Genomic DNA, 23,989 nt, shown 5'->3' with positions numbered 1-23,989 from the left:
ATTTTGTGTTGTGGACCAAAACACATTTGAAGATATTTATGTTTTACTATTATTAATAATAATAAAAAAATAATAGCATGACTGGAACAATAATGCAAGATATGATAATATCCTGCCAAAATCAGAAATTAATAACTAAATAAATGAATGTCCGTATAAATAAATATGCCATTAAATGTATAAAAAATAATATTCAAATAAATGTCGTCATTAATTAATTGATAGTGTTACATAAATTGATATTTCTGTTTTAATTTGTTTCTTTATTTATCTTTGTGTTATATTTATCTATCTACCCTTCTATTTAATTTTCCCTTTTATCATTAGTAACTTTTAAATATATTTATATTATATATACATTTATATATATATATTTTTATTATAATATATTTATGTATAAAAAATACATTTAACATAAATGCAGAAATAATTAAATAAATCTGAAAGTTAATAAAAAAATAAAATTAATTAGATGAGTAGATAGACGGGGGAATTAATAAAAAGTCACTGATTAACCTGTAAAACTGCACTGATGTGATTTAAAGAGATTTCAGGTTTTTCATTCAGGGTATTTAAATGTTTAAACAGAAGTTCAGACCTGTATCTGTCCTCCACCAGGGGGCTCCACACTGATCATCACCATTATTATAATATAAATCATCTAATGTGTTAAATGTTAAAGCTGTTTTCACACAGTCAGGCTGGATCAGTTCACGTAAATCCCAGAAGTCAGATAAAGAATCGGTTTTAATTCAATAAATCAGAGAAAAATAAATACACAATATTTACAGTACAACAATGTAGACTGCAGAGGTGAGCTGTGCACATGTTTGTGTTAAAGAAACCTTTAAGAATACTGTGATATAGTAGTAAAACTATGATATAGACAGTGGTGCTAAAGTACACTTACAGTACAGCTACTTGTATACTTTACAGGAGTATTTCCATTTTCTTCTACTTCTACATCTCAGAGTAAGTATTGTACTTTTTACTCCACTACATTTATCAGCTTTAGTTACTTCACAGATTCAGATTGATGCTCCTGAATGCATCAATAATTATCATATAATATATACAGTATAATATTCTGCATGATGAGTACTTTTACTTTTGGTACTTCAAGTAAATTTAGATACTGATTCTTTTGTACTTTTACTCTCAAGTAAAATGTTGAATGTAGTACTTTTAACTGTAACAGAGTATTTCTACACTGTGGTATTAGTACTTTTACCATAATAATATTGTGACAAAGTAGTAAAACTATTATATAGGTATAACTTCTGTACTAAAGTACACTTTACAGCTACTTGTACTTTACTGGAGTATTTCCATATTTTGCTACTTTGGAAATAAGCACTTTTGGTACTTTAAGTATATTTTGTAGCTGATACTTTTGTACTTTTACTCTCAAGTAAAATGTTGAATGCAGGACTTTTAGTTGTAGAAGAAACAAATCACCGGCACGCACAGATAAAAGATCTTTCTTAGTTTACTCTGGGATAGACTAAGAAATACCCTTTATCTATTAAGGGTCTTTCTGAGTTTATCCCACAGTAAACTAAGAAAGACTGTTTATCTGTTCTAGTTTATAAACTAAGAAAGACCCTTTACCTGTTAAGAGTCTTTCTTAGTTTATCCCACTGTAAACTAAGAAAGACTGTTTATCTATTCTAGTTTATAAACTATGAAAGACCCTTTATCTGTTTTTAGTTTACTATGGGATAAACTAAGATATACCCTTTATCTATTAAGGGTCTTTCTGAGTTTATCCCACAGTAAACTAAGAAAGACTGTTTATCTGTTCTAGTTTGTAAACTAAGAAAGACCGTTTATCTGTTCTAGTTTATAAACTAAGAAAGACCCTTTATCTGTTTTAGTTTATAAACTAAGAAAGACCCTTTACCTGTTCTTAGTTTACTGTGGGATAAACTAAGAAATACCCTTAATCTGTTCTTAGTTTATTCTGCGAGAATAAACTAAGAACAGATTAGTTCTTATTCTCCCAGTTTATATCTCCTTTATTATAAACTAATAAAGACCCTTTACCTGTTAAGAGTCTTTCTTAGTTTATCCCACAGTAAACTAAGAAAGACTGTTTATCTGTTCTAGTTTATAAACTAAGAAAGATGGTTAATCTGTGAGTGCTGGTGTGTTTTTTTACTCCCACTGGACACCGATACTGTTCAACATTTGGAGCCGTGCTCAGACTTTTAGTTGAGTATTTCTACACTGTGGTATTAGAACTTTTACTGCAGTAAAAGATGGGAGTACTTCTTCCACCGCTGAGTAGGTAGTAGTAACACACACATACACATATATACATATACAGGGTGTGTGTGTATTCCATAAATAACTCCGAGTGTTTCAGCAGGAGGAGGAGGTGCTGACCTCCTAAAGAGCAGCAGATCACTTTCTACTAACCAGACTCCAGCTGAAGAACTGAAGAAACTCCCTGGATCCTGGTTCTGGTTCTGGTTCTGGTTCTGGTTCTGGTTCTGGTTCTGGTTCTGGTTCTGGTTCTGGTTCTAGTTCTGGTTCTGGGTGGGAAACTAAAACCAGAGAAGAAGAAGAGAGTCCAGGTTGATCCGGACTGTAAGTCTGTGAAACTACTGCGTCTTGTTGTTTTCTTCTTCTTGTTCTCCTCCTCCTGCTGGATTTAAGTGAAACCAGATGGTCTCTCTCTGCCAGACTCCACTGGCGGGTCGGTTGTTTTTAAACTTCTCTCCGACCACACCAGACTTCATCCGCTTCTCCTCCGTTTTTAAACCTCGACTTCTAACGGATCTGTTTGGAGTTATTACAATCTCTTCTTCTATGACTCCGGTAGTACTGTGAGTCTTCATCAGCTGACAGGATTAAAAGAAGAAGACTGTGGAGGATAGCAGGAGGATAATTAGAGAAATTAAACCCACATGATCTCTCCGAGCAGGAGACTGGACGCAGTCCGACTCTGACTGCTGCGCACTCAGCGTCCTTCTGAAGATTTAGTGCGTTTTTAATCTTGACTCGTCATTGATGGAAGTTCTTTGGACTTTACAACCTGAGTGAATACTTCTCTCTGACTCTATGGATCCGATAGTAAATTCGGCATAAATATATTTCATCAGAAGGCTCAAGTAATTATAATAAACCCCCCTATAGTTATATTTACGTTAGGTGAGGAGATGAAGGAGATGAAGGAGATGAAGGTGATGAAGGTGATGAAGAGGAGGATGTGAAGTGATGCGGTGCCTCCTGAGGGACGCCGGGATGCTGCTCCGCCGCCGGTCCTGCTCTGGCCCGCTGCTGCTGCTGCTCGGGGTGGCGGTGTGTCTCTTCTACCAGACCCTGGTGGTGGCCCGGAACCGGCTCCGGTCCGGACCGCAACAACCCGCCGCCGACGTCCGCAGCAGGAAGCCGTCCGATGAAGTCCTGATGGAGGAGACCAGGAGGTTCATCTCTACTCTGGAGACTCTACAGGTGAGTTTTACCTGGGATGACGCTGTGATGACGCTGCTGTCACCATGGTTACAGGTTTATTCTAGTGTACTATTAGTATACTTCTGTAAAACTTAAAATAAGACAGTGTACTTTCAGTTTACTTTTTATGTACTTATCAGAGATATACTTAACAAAATTATACTTAAGAATACTTGGCTTATACTGACAAGTCTAAGTATACTCGGCTTATACTGAAAACTATACGGAAAAGTCTAAGTTTACTTAGCTTATGTCAACAAGTATACAGAAAAGTTTAAGTGTACTTGGCTTATTCCGAAAAGTATACAGAAAAGTCCAAGTTTACTTAGCTTATATCAACAAGTATACAGAAAAGTCTAAGTGAACTTGGCTCATACCGAAAAGTATACAGAAAAGTCCTAATATATTTGGTTTATACTGAAGTATACAGAAAAGTCTAAGTGTACTTGACTTATACCTAAAAGTATACAGAAAAGTCCAAGTATACTTGGCTTATACCAACAAGTATACAGAAAAGTCTAAGTGTACTTGGCAAATATAAAGAAAATCCAAGTATACTTGGTTTATACTGACAAGTATACAGAAAAGTCTTAGTATATTTGGCTTATATTGAAAAGTATTCAGAAAAGTATTATTACATTTGGATAAGTAGCCTACTGCAAGTATACTTGTAAAGAAAACTTACAAGTATACTTGCAGTAAAAAACTATTAAACTAGTAGTTTGAAGAAAGTATACTTTAAAGTGTACTTCCATAAACTAAAAAGTGGGCTATAAGTATATAATCTAACAGTATACCTATAAGTTCACTTGTAGTATAGTTCATAGTATAGTTGCAGTACAAAATACAACTTGGATGTAAACTAGTTGTGTACTCAGTTTATTACTCTTACATTAAAAGAATAAAGTGTACTTTAATAAATAAAAAAATGGGCCAATTTAGTCCCAAGAAGTATTGAAGTAGTACATTTACAAGTATACTACTAGTATATTGATATTAGTATACTTATTACATAAAGTATACTTGGGAATATACTTGAACTATACCTAAGTTTACTTCATAAAGTAAACTTGAAGTGTAGTTCTTTTTTTGTAAGGGTAACCCCACATCACCAGACTCCATTTCAAATTCTGTCTTTTAAAGATAATTTATGCAGCAAATCTACAACAACAGGCGTTAGAGCATCGGTTCATATGTTTTTACACTCACTTAGAATATACACTCTTAAGAATCTACTTACAGCAGGACTGTATCACCAAACTTCACTCAAAATCAGAGCATTTTAAAACGGGATTGGTTACAGGCATTACAGCATTATCTAATGCTTCATTAGACTCTCATGGATCCATTTCATCTTCAATATGATATTTCATTACATTTCAAAATAATAATTTCACCAATTAATTTGAATATTACTCCAACACAAACCTTCACTAAAAGGTAAAAAGTATTTCATTAAAACAACTGAATTTAACACTTTCTAACAGCCTGATTCACTCATTTATGGAGAAAACTAGCGTATCACCAAACTTCATTTAAAAACGGGTCATTTTAAGATTTGCTTGGTTGTGGGCAATACAACACATTTTAATATCTTATCAGACTCTTTGTTAATGTTCTCTGATAAATTCGGCATAAATATAATCAATAGGTAGTGTCTTTTTTAAATAAATCATAATAATAATAATAATAATAATAAATTGGATTTATATAGCGCCTTTCAGAAACCCAAGGACGCTTTACAAAGGTGGCACACAAAATCATAGGGATAAATAACACAGAGGAGAAACTATAGCTAAGTAATTAAAAGAGTGATATGTAGGAAGAGTCAGCTGAGATCATAGGCCTTGATGAACAGGTGGTGTTTGAGGTGTTTTTTGAAAGTGTCCAGGGATGAAGCATTTCTTATTTCAGGAGGGAGAGCGTTCCAGAGGGCGGGGGGCCGCGACACTGAAGGCTCTGTCGCCGAATGTTCTCAGCCGGGTAATTGTAATCTTACTCCAACACAACACACACCGTTATTAAAGTTAAAAGCTGGTATAATAAGTGCTGTTTGGTGGAGTTGAAGTAAACAGACTTTACCAGAACCCCAACCTGACTCTTGAACTGTTGTCATTAATGTTTATTGGGCCTCTAAGCTTTAAACGGGAGATTTTTGAATGGAGTTCTGTCTGAGCAGTCCTGCTGGGTCAAGTCTCCTTCTGGCTCATTGTTCCATTATTTTTAGATCATGAGGGGATCAATGGCCGCGTGCACTAGGGTGTTATTTTACTGCAGGATGATTGACAGCTGCAGGGACCAATCAGACGCCTCCGTTCAGAGTAGGTGTGTGTGTTGGGTATTTTAAGTACCAGCGTCCCTGATATAAATATTAGTGCCATTAATCAGCTGAGGATCTAGTTCCTGACAGATAACTGAGTGTAAACTGGCAGCTGACACACACACACACACACACACACACACACACACACACACACACACACACACACACGCGCACACACACACACACACACACACACACACACACACACACACACACACACACACACACACACACACAGTGTGAGGCTGTGAGTCTTGTCGCTGGTGTGTGTTTGGTTTATTTTATGACACCAGTAAAACCTTCAGCTGTTTAAAGGAGCAGTTTGTCTCAACCTGTTGTTTGTTGCTAGAGTGAATGAAGACACATTTAGATGCCAGTGTTCAGGTACATTTTTACACATTTAACACGTAAATATCGAGATGACTATAGAAGGAACATATATATTTATATATATTAAGATAAAGCTGCTGTAGATTTCTTTCCATTGACTTTGTATTGAGTGACAGTTGTGAGTTTTTTTACAGCTGAAGCTGACAGTTAAATTAACTCAACCTGCTGCATGTTGTTGATCCTCTCTCTACTTTATTAGTTTAAAACAGATGTTTATTTAGGACTCAGAGGGTCCTGAAGGCTTCCTACTACTATGATGTTTAGCTTTAAAACATATAAAATCATGTGAATACTCACTAAGTTATATTTACTCTGCAGTAACTTGTAAAATGCCCTCAAAAATATAAATAGATAAAAAAAAAAAAGATAACTTGATAAAAATAAATAAATATGCCCTTAAATGTACTAACAATCATATATAAAATATACGTAGGCATTAAAATTATTTATTTATTTTTAATTAATAATATAAATTTCATTGAATGTGCTTCTTTATTTATTAACCTTTGTATTAATCCCCCTATTTATCTACTTTATTATGATGATGATGATGATGATGATGATGTCTCGGTTCATCAGTCTGTGGTATGAGAGCTCGTTAGTTTCTGTTTGTGGACACAAAGTTCAGCTTCATCGTCCTCCCGTCCGTCAGATAACACAGTACTTTATACTTCACTATGTGTGTGTGTGTGTGTGTGTGTGTGTGACACAGTACTTTATACTTCACTATCTGTGTGACGCAGTACTTTATACTTCACTACGTGTGTGACGCAGTACTTTATACTTCACTATCTGTGTGACACAGTACTTTATACTTCACTATCTGTGTGACGCAGTACTTTATACTTCACTATGTGTGTGACGCAGTACTTTATACTTCACTATCTGTGTGACGCAGTACTTTATACTTCACTACGTGTGTGACGCAGTACTTTATACTTCACTACGTGTGTGACGCAGTACTTTATACTTCACTACGTGTGTGACGCAGTACTTTATACTTCACTACGTGTGTGACGCAGTACTTTATACTTCACTACGTGTGTGACGCAGTACTTTATACTTCACTACGTGTGTGACGCAGTACTTTATACTTCACTACGTGTGTGACGCAGTACTTTATACTTCACTATGTGTGTGACGCAGTACTTTATACTTCACTACGTGTGTGACGCAGTACTTTATACTTCACTATGTGTGTGACGCAGTACTTTATACTTCACTACGTGTGTGACGCAGTACTTTATACTTCACTATCTGTGTGACGCAGTACTTTATACTTCACTATCTGTGTGACGCAGTACTTTATACTTCACTATCTGTGTGACGCAGTACTTTATACTTCACTATCTGTGTGACGCAGTACTTTATACTTCACTATGTGTGTGACGCAGTACTTTATACTTCACTATCTGTGTGACGCAGTACTTTATACTTCACTATGTGTGTGACGCAGTACTTTATACTTCACTATCTGTGTGACGCAGTACTTTATACTTCACTATGTGTGTGACGCAGTACTTTATACTTCACTATCTGTGTGACGCAGTACTTTATACTTCACTACGTGTGTGACGCAGTACTTTATACTTCACTACGTGTGTGACGCAGTACTTTATACTTCACTACGTGTGTGACGCAGTACTTTATACTTCACTACGTGTGTGACGCAGTACTTTATACTTCACTACGTGTGTGACGCAGTACTTTATACTTCACTATGTGTGTGACGCAGTACTTTATACTTCACTATGTGTGTGACGCAGTACTTTATACTTCAGACTGAATAGATATAAATGACATGACTAAAGTTTAGAGTAAAGAAGAGGTTCTGGTGTTTGTTGGTTGGTTCTGTTGGTCCTGAACTCTAACAGACTGAAGTCAGACAGAAAACAGGAAGTGAGCCAACTTGCTTTCACCAGCGTGGACATTAACTGACTACAGATCAGATCCGAACTCTGAAACACTGGAACTAAAGAACTACAGGAAGTAAAAACACTGAAACACACTGGAACTAAAGAACTAGAAGCTAGGCTAACAGTTTCCCTCTATCTTCAGGCTTTGTGCTAAGCTAGGCTAACAGTTGCCCCTGCCTCCAGTCTTTATGCTAAGCTGGGCTATTAGTTTGAACAGTTAACATCAGTGTTTTTCTCCTCTGTCTCCCTCAGATTCAGGTCTGGTCCCAGCGGCCCCCCCGGCGGCGATGGGCCGTGGTTCTGACGGGTCGACACCTGGTCTTTGACCCCGAGGTCCAGCTGTACCAGCAGGTCCTGCAGCAGATGGGCTACGAGGTCCAGCTGTCCAGATACGCCGAGACCAGCAGCTTCCTCAGAGCCAACCACGGTAACAATATGCTGTTTAACCTGAATAAATAAATAATAAATACGTAGATAAATATAAAATTATTATTTTTTATACTATTAAATAAATAAAAATAAATACATAAATAAATAAAAGGGGAAATTAAACAGACGAGTAAATAAATAAGGGAATTAATGCAAAGATAAATAATTAAAGAAGTAAATTAAAACAGAAATATCAGTTTGTCACATTTGATCAATTAATTAATGGCTACATGCAGTACATGTTATTTCTGCTACATTTAATGACATTTATTTATTCAGTGAGTTCATAAAGAAGTTTGGTTTGATTCATGTTCACACACACTGATGTTTAACAGTGTGTGTGTGTGTGTGTGTGTGTGTGTGTGTGTGTGTGTGTGTGTGTGTGTGTGTGTGTGTGTAGTAGTAGCAGTTTAGTTTGGGTGGAGACTTCCTGTCACACTAACAGCTGCAGGACTAAATGGAAAAAACACTTTAAACAGCAGAGAGGAGAGAGACTTAAAAACACCTTAAAACTGACCAGAACACATGAAACCAGATATCAAATCTATATTTAATATCTATATAAATGAGTTATAGTTATAAAATCTATATTTAATATCTATACAGAGAGGAGTCTGTGTGTATTTTAGTTTATGATTCAACACATTATCAAATAACATTCTCCTCATAAACACACATTTACTGATTAAAATCTGAAGACATCCGGGACCTGGACCTGGACCTGGACCAGGCCTCAGTGGTGTGTCAGATGATTGACAGCTGTGTCAACAGAGGGGGCGGGACGTGATGTTTCTACCAGCAGGTGAAGAAGAAACAGACTGAGAGTGTTTTATCACTGAGAGAACAGCTGATCTCGACTATAATCAATATGAACCTTTATTCATCCAGTCAATCTGCACTCTGGTTTTAATCAGTGTCCTGTTCCAGATTATATATAGTACTTATTATTCATACATCTGTGTACTTACTATATAATACACAGTAGTTCACATCATGGCTGCCACAGTGAACGACCTCTTGTGTACAAATATTTGCACATTTCACTAATAAAGTGTAAAACAAACAAAACGGAGACGACTGAAGACAGAGTTTATCTGCAGACAGAAGTAAAAGCTCCAGATGATTCAGTGATTTCTATAAAACCAGAATAGAACCCAACATTCATAGATCTGAGTTCCTGCTACTGCTCCGCTCCGTCGTCTCTCTGTGTTGGTGGATTAACTTCATGTTTTCAGTCACAGTTTGGGCCAAAACTCCCAGCAGAGCGTTTCCTGTTTCCTCCACAATCACTTCCACATGTTCCCGCTTTGTCTCCATATATGGTCAGACTCCTTTTGTTTTGACAGGCTGCTTCCTGTTTCTCTCTCTCTCTCTGCCTGCTCTTCTTTAGTTCTTTTATTTTGACAGCAACATGAAATAAAGTTCATGAACTTAAATCACATGATGAACCAACATTCCTGCTGCTCGTCTGTGTGTTGGCCTGTTGGCGGGGGGGGGGGGGGGGGGGGGTTCTGAGGACTACAGGAAGTGAAGGGTTGAGAGCTCTTGAGATCTACGGGACGTATTTATTAGTGCGTTATGTGGCGTTTATTGAGATCATGGGTTTATAAAGAGAAGCAGGTACGGCGTTGGAGGCGGGGCCTCGTTCAAAGTTGCTCAGTGGCACAAAAAAGTTCAACCTCCCATCATATAATTGTATAAATCTCCGTGGTTTCAGGTGCGACTTCCTGTCTGTGTCTCCGTGGTTACAGGTGTGACTTCCTGTCTGTGTCTCCATGGTTACAGGTGTGACTTCCTGTCAGTGTCTCTGTGGTTACAGGTGTGACTTCCTGTCTGTGTCTCTGTGGTTACAGGTTTAACTTCCTGTCTGTGTCTCCGTGGTTACAGGGTTGCGTTCGAATAGTCCTTTTTGCTTAGGAAGGTTCCTAACGAAGTGAAATGACCCGGAAGTACCTCAGTAGCTGCCATGATAAGAGCTGTTCGAATTCACCAAATGCTGAGGAAAGGAGCTTCAATTCTTCCATTATTATCTCCTTCAGCAGAGGATACGCTGGAGCATCCTTTACCAAAGGAAAAGAGAGAATAACATCACACAATTCCTTGCAGCCGCAGTATTAAAAGTGACGCACCATTCGGCCGTTCATGATAACAAACAATATGCTTATGTTGCATATTTTTTTCATAACCTCATACACTAATTGGGATTCATGTTTAATATGAGTGGACAGTGACAACCATTTTGTTTCACTTTATTTTTAATTAATTATTTATTTGGAACATGTAACAAATACCTCAGTAAAAACAAAACAAGAATAACTAATAAAATGAATAGTAAACAATCAATTAACAAATAATCAACATAAATAAATATTACATGTCACAAAAGAAGTAGGAAGAAGTATATGGTCCTACACCTTCTCCATAACTCCAACAATGAACTCAATATTTATCATATATTTCTTTGTTTATTTCAATTCCAACCTTGGTAATGAAATGATGTTTTTCACCGGTTGTCCACGTTAAGTCAGATGATCCTTTTTTATATGTTGATGTAAATTGTTCCAGCAGCAGGAGGACCTGTGGTATCTCTCTTTCACACACCGTGGGTGAAGCAGTCTGTCACTGAAATACCTATTTAAGAACGCACGGGGGGAGCAGCGCCTTTTGTAGTCCGTCTTCAGAACATTGTAGTTTCACCACAGCAGACCCGCGTCACTAACATCCGCCTCCGTCGCATCATAATTCTGGAGCCTAGCGAAAGTGCAGTCCAATTCTCTGAACACCACAGTTGTCTTTTCCTAAGTCCCTCTGAATTTTCCTTCTCGTCTTTCCTTGACCTCAAGACGTTTTCCATCGAGGTCAAGGAAAAGTGGTTAGGAATATACGTTAGGAGGTAATTTTTTGAATTTTCGAACGCAACCCTGGTGTAACTTCCTGTCTGTGTCTCCGTGGATACAGGTGTGACTTCCTGTCTGTGTCTCTGTGGTTACAGGTGTAACTTCCTGTCTGTGTCTCCGTGGTTACAGGTGTAACTTCCTGTCTGTGTCTCTGTGGTTACAGGTGTAACTTCTTGTCTGTGTCTCCATGGTTACAGGTGTAACTTCCTGTCTTGTCTCCATAGTTACAAGTGTGACTTCCTGTCTGTGTCTCCATGGCTACAGGTGTGAGTGGGTGGAGCCTGTTGCTGTGTCTCAGTAGTTCAGAGAGAAGCTGTCTGAGGAGAATCTCCTTCTCTCACCTGCAGCATCATCAGACGGTGAGACTCACCTGTACATCAGAGAGTCAATTGGTGTTACCTGAGTCCTTCTGGACTCACCTGTGTCTCTGTGTCCTCAGGTGAACTTGTTGCCCGGGGTGATGGAGGCGTTCTCTGATGCAGGCGGAGGTCTCTGTCACTTCTTCACTCACTCACACCTGACAGGTGAGTCACAAAGGAAACACTTCACGTGTTACCAGTCCAGGTAAAATGTAACCTGTCCAGGTGAGTCACACAGGAAACGGTTCACGTGTTACCTGTCCAGGTAACATGTAACCTGTCCAGGGGAGTCACACAGGAAACGGTTCACGTGTTACCTGTCCAGGTACCATGTAACCTGTCCAGGGAAGTCACAAAGGAAACGGTTCATGTGTTACCTGTCCAGGTGAGTCACACAGGAAACGGTTCACGTGTTACCTGTCCAGGAGAGTTACACAGGAAATAGTTGCCTGTCCAGGTGAGCATAAAATAAAGCACTTGATGGTCAAAGTTTAAAGTTATGACATCTTCTTTACCACTGTCACATGATCTGTACTCATCCAATCAGATGAGGTATTTACTTTTTTTTCAAAATAAGAGCTCACTGCCATTGAAGGTAACTTCAGGTGAGACTTTATGTGTAAATTCTTGTAAATAAAGTTTATTTTGAAGCCAACAGGTGTGACTCAGGTACCTGTTTGTGTTCCAATGTGTCAGGATCTGAATTACCCATGAGGCCACATGCCTGTGGATCGACCAATCAGAAGCTGCCATTTCCTCAGGACTCAGCGGACAGGTGAGAACGTTGTCTCAGTCAGGTGAGCTTCAGTCTGATCACCTGTTCACTCCTTCATCTTCTTCTCCTGTCTGACAGTCACTCACCTGTCGGAGCCCCGCCTCCTGCTCTGGTTGCCATGGTGAATGTTTACGTCCTGGTGACATCAGTAAAGCCGCTGACTTCCTTCCTGCATGACATCAGCGTGGTGACGACCAATCAGGAGCAGGGGGGGCGGCCCACGAAGGTAAAACACCTCTATTGTTTTATTTTATTCTTCTTTTTGCATTTTATTCTTTTTCTAGGAAAGTTTTTAATTTATTTCATTTTAATTTAAACATTTTTCCTCTTGTTTCCTTTTTAATTTTACATTTGATTCTTCTTCTATTAAAGTTTTTAATTTAAAAATGTTTTCTTGCTCATTTTTAATTTGACATTTTATTCTTTTTCTTGGAACGTTTTTAATTTATTTCATTTTAATTTCAACATTTTTTCTTCTTTGACATGTTTTTCTTGTATTTCTTGATGTTGTGGTCAGTTTTTCTCTGTAGGAGTTGATTAACTGGTGTGTTTAACACTCTGCTGCCCTCTGCTGGTCTCCAGCTCAGGAACTTCCTGCTGCAGCAGCTGGGACCAGCCACTTCTCATGATGCTTTTGGGCAGATCAAGAAGGTGATAGGTGATGTGCTGCAGGCCGCTGTGTCCACCGATGAGAAGCAACAAACGCTCAGCAGGTAAAATAAACAACAAATTTCCTGTTTTTATCATCAACATGTTCACCTGCTCACACCCGAGATTACTGACCAATCACAAGACCGGACAAACAGCTGTAATGTTTGAGGAACTATTTATTTTAATTTTAATTTTTTTATGTTTTATCTTTATTATTTATTTATTTATTCATTCATTTATTTTTATTTTTTTTATGTATATATTTTTTACATTCCGTTTATATTAGTAAAGCATTTATTAAGTTTATATTTTAATATTTTATATACTATATTAAGTATTTGTTCATAATTACCAGATAATTTGTAACATCACATTCACTATATTATTTTTAATTCACATTTTAGACTGCTCCAGACAGGAAGTGTTAAACACTTTGAAATACTGTACAGGAATGTCATTAGAAACATTTCTCCCAGCATGTGAAGGATCTGATTATTGATTGATGGATTATTGATTGATTGATTATTGATCGTGTATTGTACTGTCTGATTATTGATTGTGCGTTTCAGGTGTGTGTTGTGTTACCAGCTGTTGACCTTCACTCTGCTCTTCAGCGGCTCCATCACACCTGTCGTATTCCAGGTAAGACCTCACCGTCTGTTGACTCCATTTTTCTTTAGGTGAACTGTCGGTACACGTACACCAGAGGTCAGCGTGTCCTCAGCTGCTCTGTGATTGGTCAGGAACATCCTCCACTGCTCTGTGATTGGTCAGGAACATGTTTTTCTTCTTCAGGTGGAAACTGATCTGGCGTTTTCTTCTCTGAGGGACGACACGTTTGATGGACAGATCACCAAAGACCTGATCCTGGAGGACACGCTCCACTTCCTGCACCTGTCCTCAGAGACACACCTGTCCTCAGAGACACAGACGGAGGGCAGACAGGTGAGACAATAGTTTTATTTGTTTAACTGTGTTGAAATTAATCACTTTTTGTTAAATAAAATGTGTTTCCAGAATAAACTTAATAAAATCAGTTCATTCAGCAGATTCTTCACATAAATGAAGAAGTTTATCTTTAAATATTAAAGTCTTAAACATTTGTGATTTTAGAAATATTGTTTTCCTCCCAGAAATGTATTTTTACCTTATTCTCATGTCTGTTTTTAAACCCCTTTGTCTTCGTCTGTCTCTGTCTGTCTGTCTCTGTGTGTCTGTCTCTGTCTCTGTCTCTGTCTCTGTCTCTGTCTCTGTCTCTGTCTCTGTCTGTCTGGTTGTCTGTCTCCATCTGTCTCTGTCTGTCTGTCTGTCTGTCTCTGTCTCTGTCTCTGTGTGGACAGTACGGTGGCTGCAGAGGGACACACGGCAGCGTCTGTTTGACAGAAGACGAGTTTCTTCTTCTGCTTCAGTTTCAGCGGCGGATGAAGACGCCTTCAGCTTTTCAACTGGTATTAAAATAATATACTGTATACCTTAATGGGACTCCAATCACCAAGAGGATGCAGATATATATATATATATATACTGTATATATATATATATATATAGTACTTTTATTGTCATGGTGACCATGTTGGACACCAGTAGAAACAGAACTATGAGCTTCACTCTTTTCCTGCTTTCATATTATGTGTTCTCTCTCTCTCTCTCTCTCTGTAGTTGTATCCCAGCACCTCCTCCTCCTCCTCCTCCTCCTCTTCCTCTTCCTCTTCTTCGTCCTCCTCCTCCTCCTCCGGTCCTCTGGGTGTCTCTGGTCTCCTGATGAGGATCAGTCGTTACTACGAGCTCCAGAGGAACCAGAGCTACAGGTGAGACATCACTCTGTTAAACAGCTCCTTATCATTAGAGATGATGATGATGATGATGATGATGATGATGATGATCATGATGATGATCATGATGATCTTCATGTTCTCTGCAGAACTGATGAAGAACGGACCAATCAGGAGTCAGCTCTGTCTTCTTCACTGGATGGGTCTGACAGTAGAGGTGAGACGCTGGTTTAATATTCATATCTATAACAGCTGGATCCACATGTGGTGGATTGGGGTCTAGAAGTGGTCCAGAAGGGGTCCACAAGCCTGGGGGTGAAAAAGAAGAGAAAACACCTTTATTTTGAAGTCCAGTTTCCTGCTGTAGAGTGCAAACATACTAAAATACATTCTAATAACATTAACTTCACATCAGCAACATTTCTGTTTACGTGTTCTACTGTGAAGAACTACACTTCCCATAATACTTTCGGGGATGTAAACAGGAAGTATACGGTTGCCATAGAGAGGTGAAGTCCCGCCCCTTTTGGTAAATATGTACGGTGGGGGCGGGACTTCACGTCTTTATGGAGTCAGTGAGTTACACTGTCAGCTACTATGGAAAAATAAATGAATAAATAAATGACTCGATAAATAAATAAATAAATAAATGAATATGTCATTAAATGTAGCAAAAATAATATTAAAAATAAATTGATTGATAAAATATGACTTAAATTGATATTTCTGTTTTAGTTTGCTTCCTTTTTGATTTATCTTTGTATTAATTCCCTTATTTATTTACCTTTTTCATTTCCCCTTTTATCTATTTATTTATGTTTGCATTCTTTTTTTAATTTATTTTATATTTATTTTGAAATGTATATATTTACTTATTTACTTTATTTATTTATGTCTTTTTTTGATAAAAATAAAAAATAAATAAATGCCAAAATAGATGGATAAACAAAATATGAATGCAAAAATAAATCAATAAATCAAAGAATTAATACAAAATAGATAAATAAATAAAAGGGGAAAATTTAACAGAAGTGTAAATAAATAAGGGAATTAATACAAAGATAAATAAATAAATAGATAAATAAAGAAGCAAATTAAAACAGAAATATCAATTTATGTCACATTTTACAAATTTAATTAATGGCTACATTTATTTTTATATTATTTTTGCTATATTTAATGACATATTTAATTATTTATTGATTCATTTATGTATATACATTACATACATTTATTATATACATATATATTTATTAATTTATTATTGATGGCAGGTTTCGTCCTCCATAAGTTATAACACTGAGTCTGTATTAGTCTCAATGTAGTCAGAGTGTCCTCAGTAGGTGGATGAACAGACTACGATCACTGATTACTGTGTTTTAACTGGCTGGTTGTGTGTCTCTGTGTGGACCAGGTCCCTGTGTGGACCCCCACCTCAGACAGATCTACAGCGACCCCCCCCTCACCCTGACCCCGCCCTTCAGCCCCTGGGTGAAGGAGTACCGGGCCGAGGTCGCCTTCGACACGGTGACAGTTCGAATCCGTCCAGAGCCCGTCAGCTCGGCCTGCCGGGTCCACCTGGACGAGCACCGAGGCCCCAGGTGAGACCGGGACCCGGACCTTTGACCTCACAGCTCACATGATTGCTGATTGATTAGAATCTGGAGGTCAAAGGTCAAATGTCACGTTTTTGTCCATAACTCAATAATTGGTGAATGTCCAACAGGATGACATGATGTGGTGATGACACGTTGGTGTTCTCGTCTTCAGGATGGCGAACTACCCGGTCGGCCTCGGCAACAGCAGGATCAGCATCCTGGTGACGGATGACGCCCAGTCGGAGCCCGTTGTCATGACGATCTACACCGTCCACGTGTACCGCGAGAGCCGACCCAGTCTGCCCATGTTTGGGGATCATGTGACCTGCAGCTTCGTGCAGGTGGGTCAGCTGCTCTCCTATTGGCTGCTGGGCTAGAGCTCTGGGTCTGGAGCTCTGGGTCTGGGTCTGGGTCTGGGCGGGCCGCTTGCTGTGTGATGAAGGCGGGCGGCGGTGTGGAGCTCTGGGTCTGGAGCTCTGGGACTGGAGCTCTGGGTCTGGAGTTCTGGGACTGGAGCTCTGGGTCTGGAGCTCTGGGTTTGGAGCACTGGGACCGGAGCTCTGGGTCTGGAGCTCTGGGTCTGGAGCTCTGGGTCTGGAGCTCTGGGTCTAGAACTCTGGGTCTGGAGCTCTGGGTTTGGAGCACTGGAACTGGAGCTCTGGGTCTGGAGCTCTGGGTCTGGAACTCTGGGTCTGGAGCTCTGGGTCTGGGTCTGGGTCTGGGTCTGGGTCTGGGTCTGGGTCTGGGTCTGGGTCTGGGTCTGGGCGGGCCGCTTGCTGTGTGATGAAAGCGGGCGGTGGTGTGGAGCTCTGGGTCTGGAGCTCTGGGACTGGAGCTCTGGGTTTGGAGCACTGGGACTGGAGCTCTGGGACTGGAGGTCTGGGACTGGAGCTCTGGGTCTGGAGCTCTGGGACTGGAGCTCTGGGTCTGGAGCCCTGGGTCTGGAGCTCTGGGACTGGAGCTCTGGGTCTGGAGCCCTGGGTCTGGAGCTCTGGGACTGGAGCTCTGGGTCTGGAGCTCTGGGACTGGAGCTCTGGGTCCTGAGCTCTGGGTCTGGAGCTCTGGGACTGGAGCTCTGGTTCTGGGTCTGGGACTGGGTGTGGGTGTGGGTGTGGGTGTGGGTGTGGGTGTGGGTGTGGGTGTGGGTGTGGGTGTGGGTGTGGGTGTGGGTGTGGGTCTGGGTCTGGGCGGGCCGCTTGCTGTGTGATGAAAGCGGGCGGCGGTGTGTTTGGCTGCGGCGGCGGTGATGTCAGAGCAGCGTCCCGTGACTCTGAGCTCAGGTACGAACAAGAAAATCCCTGTTAAGTTTTCTTGTTGCACTTTGTTGTGAGCTGCGACGCCGCCGTGAGGAATGTGGCACCGCCGCGGCAAAACCTGCAGCAGAAGAAGAGTGTGTGTGTGTGTGTGTGTGCGTGCGTGTGTGTGACGGCGGCGGCGGCTCTGATGTCGGGGCTAGACGTGGCGGCTCCCACGGGGCCTCTGAGCTCAGCCGGTCGGGGTTTATTTGACCTCTGACCTCTGACCAGAGAGGAGGACGCTCGCCACACATCTGTGACACAAAAGAAGAAGAACGCTTTGATTTAAAAGAGAGAAGAAGAAGAAGAAGAAGAAGAAGAAGAACAGAAGAAGAGAAAGAGGTCAATGATGAGGACGGGGAGAGGAGGAGAAGAACCAGATCTTCTGCTCTACATACTCAACATGTGTTCTATCGTTCTACAGACTTTAGTGGGAATTAACTGGAGTTTTTATCTGAGACGTCCTCACTTCCTGTCTCACCTCCACACTTCCTGTCCTCCTCTGTGTGTTTCAGGACTGTGGTCTGCTGGTTCAGCCTGGTCGGTCCTGTGGTCTCCAGCCTCTCTTCAGGACTCAGAGTTCACTTCAGACCTGCACCTCAGGACACGAACCAGGTCCGAAGATACATCAACACTTTCACATTCTGCTCTGTCTCACCTGTCCGTCTCACCTGTCTGTCTCACCTGTCTGTCTCACCTGTCTGTCTCTCACCTGTCTGTCTCACCTGTCTGTCTCTCACCTTGTCTGTCTCACCTGTCTGTCTCACCTGTCTCAGGTCAGTGGGTGGTTCCGTGTCTGAGCTGTTCTGACAACAGGACGTGTGATTGGAGGGAGGTTGCCTGGCAACCAGACGGCTGTTACCACCCGTTAGTGGAGCGCTCCCTGCTGCAGGACTGTCTGACGGACAGGAAGGTGACCTTCATTTAAACGTTTAACGGTGGTCCAACATGTAGTCCAACACCTGGTCCAATATGTGGTCCAACACCTGGTCCAACAAGTGGTCCGACACGTGGTCCAATATGTGGTCCAACATGTGGTCCAACACCTGGTCGAATATGTGGTCCAACATGTGGTCCAACATGTGGTCCAACACCTGGTCCAACATGTGGTCCAACACCTGGTCCAACATGTGGTCCAACACCTGGTCGAATATGTGGTCCAACACATGGTCCAACACGTGGTCCAACACGTGGTCCAATATGTGGTCCAACACCTGGTCCAATATGTGGTCCAACAACTGGTCCAACACATGGTCCAACATGTGGTCCAACACCTGGTCCAACATGTGGTCCAACACCTGGTCCAACATGTGGTCCAACACCTGGTCCAACACCTGGTCCAATATGTGGTCCAACACCTGGTCCAATATGTGGTCCAACACCTGGTCCAGCATGTGGTCCAACACCTGGTCCAACATGTGGTCCAACACCTGGTCCAACACCTGGTCCAATATGTGGTCCAACACCTGGTCCAACATGTGGTCCAACATGTGGTCCAACATGTGGTCCAACATGTGGTCCAACACCTGGTCCAATATGTGGTCCAACATGTGGTCCAACATGTGGTCCAACATGTGGTCCAACACCTGGTCCAACATGTGGTCTAACACCTGGTCCAACATGTGGTCCAACACCTGGTCCAATATGTGGTCCAACAACTGGTCCAACACATGGTCCAACACGTGGTCCAACACGTGGTCCAACATGTGGTCCAACACCTGGTCCAATATGTGGTCCAACATGTGGTCCAACATGTGGTCCAACACCTGATCCAACATGTGGTCCAACACCTGGTCCAATATGTGGTCCAACAACTGGTCCAACACGTGGTCCAACATGTGGTCCAACATGTGGTCCAACACCTGGTCCAATATGTGGTCCAACATGTGGTCCAACACCTGGTTCAACATGTGATCCAACATGTGGTCCAACACCTGGTCCAACACCTGGTCCAATATGTGGTCCAACACCTGGTCCAACATGTGGTCCAACACCTGGTTCAACATGTGGTCCAACACCTGGTCCAATATGTGGTCCAACACCTGGTCCAACATTATGTCCAACACCTGGTCCAACACCTGGTCCAACACCTGGTCCAACATGTGGTCCAACACCTGGTCCGACATGTGGTCCAACATGTGGTCCGGTGTTTGAATCCTCCCGTCTCTCCTCAGGTGTTGTTTATCGGCGACTCAACCAATCGTGGGATGATGTACTTCCTGATGGAGCGGGTGAACTCCAGTCTGGAGGACTGGGGGAAAGCTCACGACACGCTGGTCTACAGGAACCTGAACGGGGTCCGGACTGTGGTCAGCTACTCGTATTATCCTCAGTTCTGGTTGGAGAAGAACCAGAGGCCCACCTTCAGACAGGCTCTGCTGCAGCTGATCGACAGGTGAGAGGGAAGAAGACGCTGCTGGAGTATTAATGAGAGGTCACGTTTAGGTGCTGATGAGTTTCTTCCCTGAAGGTCACAACCTCTGGTAAACTCTAACCTGACGGTCCTGGTTGTGGGAGGAGTCCAGTGGCTCAACACCGATCACCTGAGGACAGTCAGAGAGGTGCTGAACAGGTGAGCAGCTCATACATCCAATAATACCAAAACATTTAAAATGAATATAGTTTTATTTCTACGATGACAACACATGGTCACTTTCCTCCTCCTCCTCCTCCTCCTCCTCAGAGAGTCTCTCAGTGATGTCCTGGTGGTGGTGAAATCTTTGGGGATGGGTTTCCATCTTCCTGTAGATGGGATCCGGTCTCTCAGCCTGGTAGGTTTCTGTTTCCTGTCCTGCTGCGTTACAAACACGGCGCCATGTTTAAGTTGTTCTACATCACATGGGTCTGTTGTTTCAGAAAGAGATCCAGGATCTCTACAGAGAGAACCAGAACATCATCACCACAGCAAAACATCATGGGTACGAAGTCATCGACACATTCAGCATCACGATGGGTCGATACAAAGAGTTCCTGCAGGGTCGATGTGCCTGCCACTTTCATGAGGTAACACAGCTTCATACTGTATATCACATAATAATATCTTTATTGATCCCTTCAATTGACCCTTTTAATGATGACGTCATAATGAGGTCACGGTGTTAGCTGGAGGCTAAACAAAGGAAAGACTGGAGGCTAACACTAGCAGTGGGCTAAAGTTACATATCTAAAATTTCATCTTGCTGTACAATCCAGATATCACATACATTTGAGATGACAAACTGTGATTCGAGGCTCTAGCGAGCTAAAATATCAGAGAAACGTTTCAGAGATGGAGAGTAAATGTTGCTAATATTTAGCCTTCTGCTAACCGCAGCCAAAGCAATGAGTTGTTAAATTTGACTCATTTAGCAACTGGCTAGTTAGCTAGCTACCTTGCTAATTCCAGCATGCTACAGAAAATGAGCCCAACAGCGGACAGCGCTGGGTCACGGTCCCTCTGGCTCACTCCTCGCCGCTAGGAGACTACTTCACCAGGAGGAGAGCAGGCGTTAGCTAGCTAGCTTGTCAGTCTCCGGACAAGCCAGCTAGCTAACTAGCCTGTTCCAGAGACAGAAAAGCTAGCTAGTCTCAAACTTTATGCAGATGATACACAACTGTATATCTCAGAATTTATTTTTCATATTTCTGTTTTTTCCACTCACATTTTTATGTGCAAATTGAAGATGTGTCTATAAACCGGTCAATGGAAGCACAGTGTCTAAAGTCTAGATTTGGTCAAATCAGAAGGATTTTAATCTCCAGATTTAGTAAAGTTTCATCTCTACCGAAGAGAACTGTGAGCCAATGAAATGTCAGCTTTCTTCTAATGATTCAAGTCTAAAAAACATCCACTGAACATGATCAGAAATGGACCAATCAGAGAAGGCGTGATACCACCAATCAATGAACCTCGTTAACAAATATTAAAACCAGGTGCTGTCTTTTCTTCTGCTGTCACAGGTGGAGAAGTTTTGGTCCCCCGGGCTTTCAGACGACTCAACGTCCACAACAAATGGAACCAGAACCAGATCCTCCAGAACTAGACCTGAACTCAGCAGCCAATCAGCCGTGCCGGACACGGAGCAGGAGGTGTGGCCTAAAGCTTCATCCTATCATGTGAGAGGACCAGTGAACCAGGTGTACTCTGAGATCCTGCTGAGCCGCCTGTGTCCCAGAACCAGTAACTAAACAGTGTGTGTGTGTGTGTGTGGTGTGTGGTGTGTGGTGTGTGTGGTGTGTGTGGTGTGTGTGTGTGTGTGTGTGTGTGTGTGTGTGTGTGTGTGGGTGCGTGCATGCGCGTGTGCGTGCGCGTCACGGTTACCTTGCTTGGCAGCTGGATTCTCGCGATGGCACGAGATCACGCGAGAATCCATCTCACCAGGCTTCGAGTAATGCGATTGTATTCGGACCAATCAGTGAGGAGCTACTGCAGCCAGGGGGCGTGGCTTAGGGGCGTGGCTTAGGTGTGTGACGCAACGACGGAGAGGCGACTGTTGGTTCTACACAACAACGGCGGCTCCTGAAGAGGTTAGCGTAGCTGCTGCTATAGCATCAGTTCTATCGAACTGGAGTAAAAACATGCTTTCACTCTTCTCCTGACTGGCTTCAGCTAGAGTTTGACTGACAGATGGTCCATCCAATCACCTGCCTGGCATTCTTTGAAAGTGCCCGCCCTTTTCCAAACAGTTTCCAAACCATGTGACGGGTCAGGTTCGCGTCACAGTGCTGACGATGCTCCGCTGAAAGATGAATTAAAGAGTCCACGTTTCTTCTCCAGGTGGACTCGGAGGTGTCATCGTACTTTACTTATTATTTAGTGATTTTCAAAATAAAACAAGTTCTTAAAGTGACAAAAAAGAAAACTTCCAGAGTTTAAGGTCCAAGGTGAAAACATATCTTAACACATTTCTCTAAAACAATAAGAGACACAACATCACTTTTCTGCACTAGAAGCTCTACAGTGTGCGCCGTAGAGATTATAATCTGCACTACGATGATTTTCATCTTGTCTCTCCTGATTCTGCTCGTTACTGATGTCAATATTTAGTAGCAGCTGGTTGGTGATGCACATGTTAGCTTCAAATGCACTAATTAGAATTAGAATATAGTAATAGTACTAGCATTAATTAGTGTATAAAGCTCACTGACTGGTTTTAGTGCACACTAGCTACTTTCATATTCACCCTAACACATTTCTGATGTGTACTAACTAGTTTCCTATGCATACTAGCTAGTTTCCTATGTATGCTAACTAGTTTATTATGCATACTAACTAGTTTCATATGCATACTAACTAGTTTTATATGATGATAGCTAGTCCCTAGTGCTCACAAGGTAGTTTTTAGTACACAATAACTAGTCTCTGATGCACACTAGTTTCTTCTTTGTACTAACTAGTTTCTTATTCCTAGTATCTAGTTTCTGATGTGTACTAACTAGTTTATGTGCGCAAACTAGTTTGTGATGTATACTAGTTCTTATGCATAGTTACTAGGTACTAGTTAATAGTGCACAATAATTAGTCTCTGATGCTCACCGGTTATTTCCTGTGTCTCGTGTCGAACTGTTTTCCTGTATTTGTGGTCAGAAGGACGTCCTCGGTCATATCAGAGCTTAATATCTCATATTTAATCACTATCAATCAGTCTAAATCAGATCAGACTCTTTGTATCTTCCTGCCTCCTCCATATATATATTTATATTTATATACCTCAGTCCTTTATTGTGTATATATATCAGATAATATTCAGAACCAAAGATTCAATGATAATTGTGTTTATCATGTGAAAGAAATGTCTTATTAGTTCTCTGCTTATGTTTCTATATTTTTCTACAAATGTATATTGTGCCTTTATCGCTCAACATGTTTACATGCTGGAAAATAGAATATATGAATATTTAAATGAATGTTAAAATATGAAAATGTTCACCAGAAACACGATTCATCAATAACAAACACAACTGTGAAGACCTGAAATCTGTTTTTATTTTATTTTAAACAAAATCTGTTTATTCCATGAATGTTGAACGATCTCATTTCAGATCTGTTTTCTACTTCAAACTTTCACAAATTCAACCATTTTTAAAGAAAAAATTGTTTTTATACATTTTTAATAAATCCTTTGCTATAAAAGTTCTATGTATCA

General features: G+C 41.1%; 2 protein-coding genes across 7 annotated transcripts in view; one reads left to right on the top strand and one right to left on the bottom strand.

The window, feature by feature from the left end:
• Window positions 1–23,989, bottom strand: part of ovch1 (ovochymase 1) — a 208,259-nt gene that overhangs the window by 134,252 nt on the left and 50,018 nt on the right. The window lies entirely within an intron of this gene.
• cped1 (cadherin-like and PC-esterase domain containing 1) lies at window positions 2,056–23,980 on the top strand. 4 transcript variants are annotated; one of them, XM_074625099.1, is made up of 23 exons: window positions 2,056–2,498; window positions 2,562–3,459; window positions 8,341–8,515; window positions 11,679–11,773; window positions 11,854–11,938; window positions 12,470–12,548; window positions 12,627–12,774; window positions 13,131–13,261; window positions 13,769–13,841; window positions 13,995–14,144; window positions 14,540–14,647; window positions 14,859–15,007; window positions 15,121–15,188; window positions 16,386–16,572; window positions 16,742–16,910; window positions 18,380–18,479; window positions 18,641–18,777; window positions 20,039–20,259; window positions 20,335–20,436; window positions 20,548–20,635; window positions 20,721–20,867; window positions 21,804–21,959; window positions 22,177–23,980. In XM_074625099.1, the coding sequence occupies exons 2-23, from the start codon at window positions 3,223–3,225 to the stop codon at window positions 22,291–22,293; spliced, it is 2,922 nt and encodes a 973-aa protein (XP_074481200.1). In that variant the 5' UTR covers window positions 2,056–2,498; window positions 2,562–3,222; the 3' UTR covers window positions 22,294–23,980. The 4 variants fall into 4 exon arrangements, with proteins under 4 accessions (XP_074481200.1, XP_074481201.1, XP_074481199.1 ...); XM_074625100.1 differs by lacking the exon at window positions 2,056–2,498 and having other exon boundaries at window positions 2,513–3,459; window positions 21,804–21,932; XM_074625098.1 differs by lacking the exon at window positions 2,056–2,498 and having other exon boundaries at window positions 2,513–3,459.

This window comes from Sebastes fasciatus, chromosome 23 (assembly GCF_043250625.1).
Source record: "Sebastes fasciatus isolate fSebFas1 chromosome 23, fSebFas1.pri, whole genome shotgun sequence".
Lineage (NCBI taxonomy): Eukaryota > Metazoa > Chordata > Actinopteri > Perciformes > Sebastidae > Sebastes > Sebastes fasciatus.
The sequence above is the reverse complement of the archived record's forward strand: the minus strand, read 5'-3'. Positions and strand labels throughout refer to the sequence as shown.

What these genes read in the sequence shown, in the direction of transcription:
- cped1 (XM_074625099.1), top strand. Translation starts at nt 3,223, where the DNA reads ATGCGGTGCCTCCTGAGGGACGCCGGGATGCTGCTCCGCCGCCGGTCC. An exon ending in ACTGTCTGACGGACAGGAAG is followed by an intron (nt 18,778 to 20,038) that starts GTGACCTTCATT and finishes GTCTCTCCTCAG; the next exon opens with GTGTTGTTTATCGGCGACTC. An exon ending in GTGCCTGCCACTTTCATGAG is followed by an intron (nt 20,868 to 21,803) that starts GTAACACAGCTT and finishes CTGCTGTCACAG; the next exon opens with GTGGAGAAGTTTTGGTCCCC.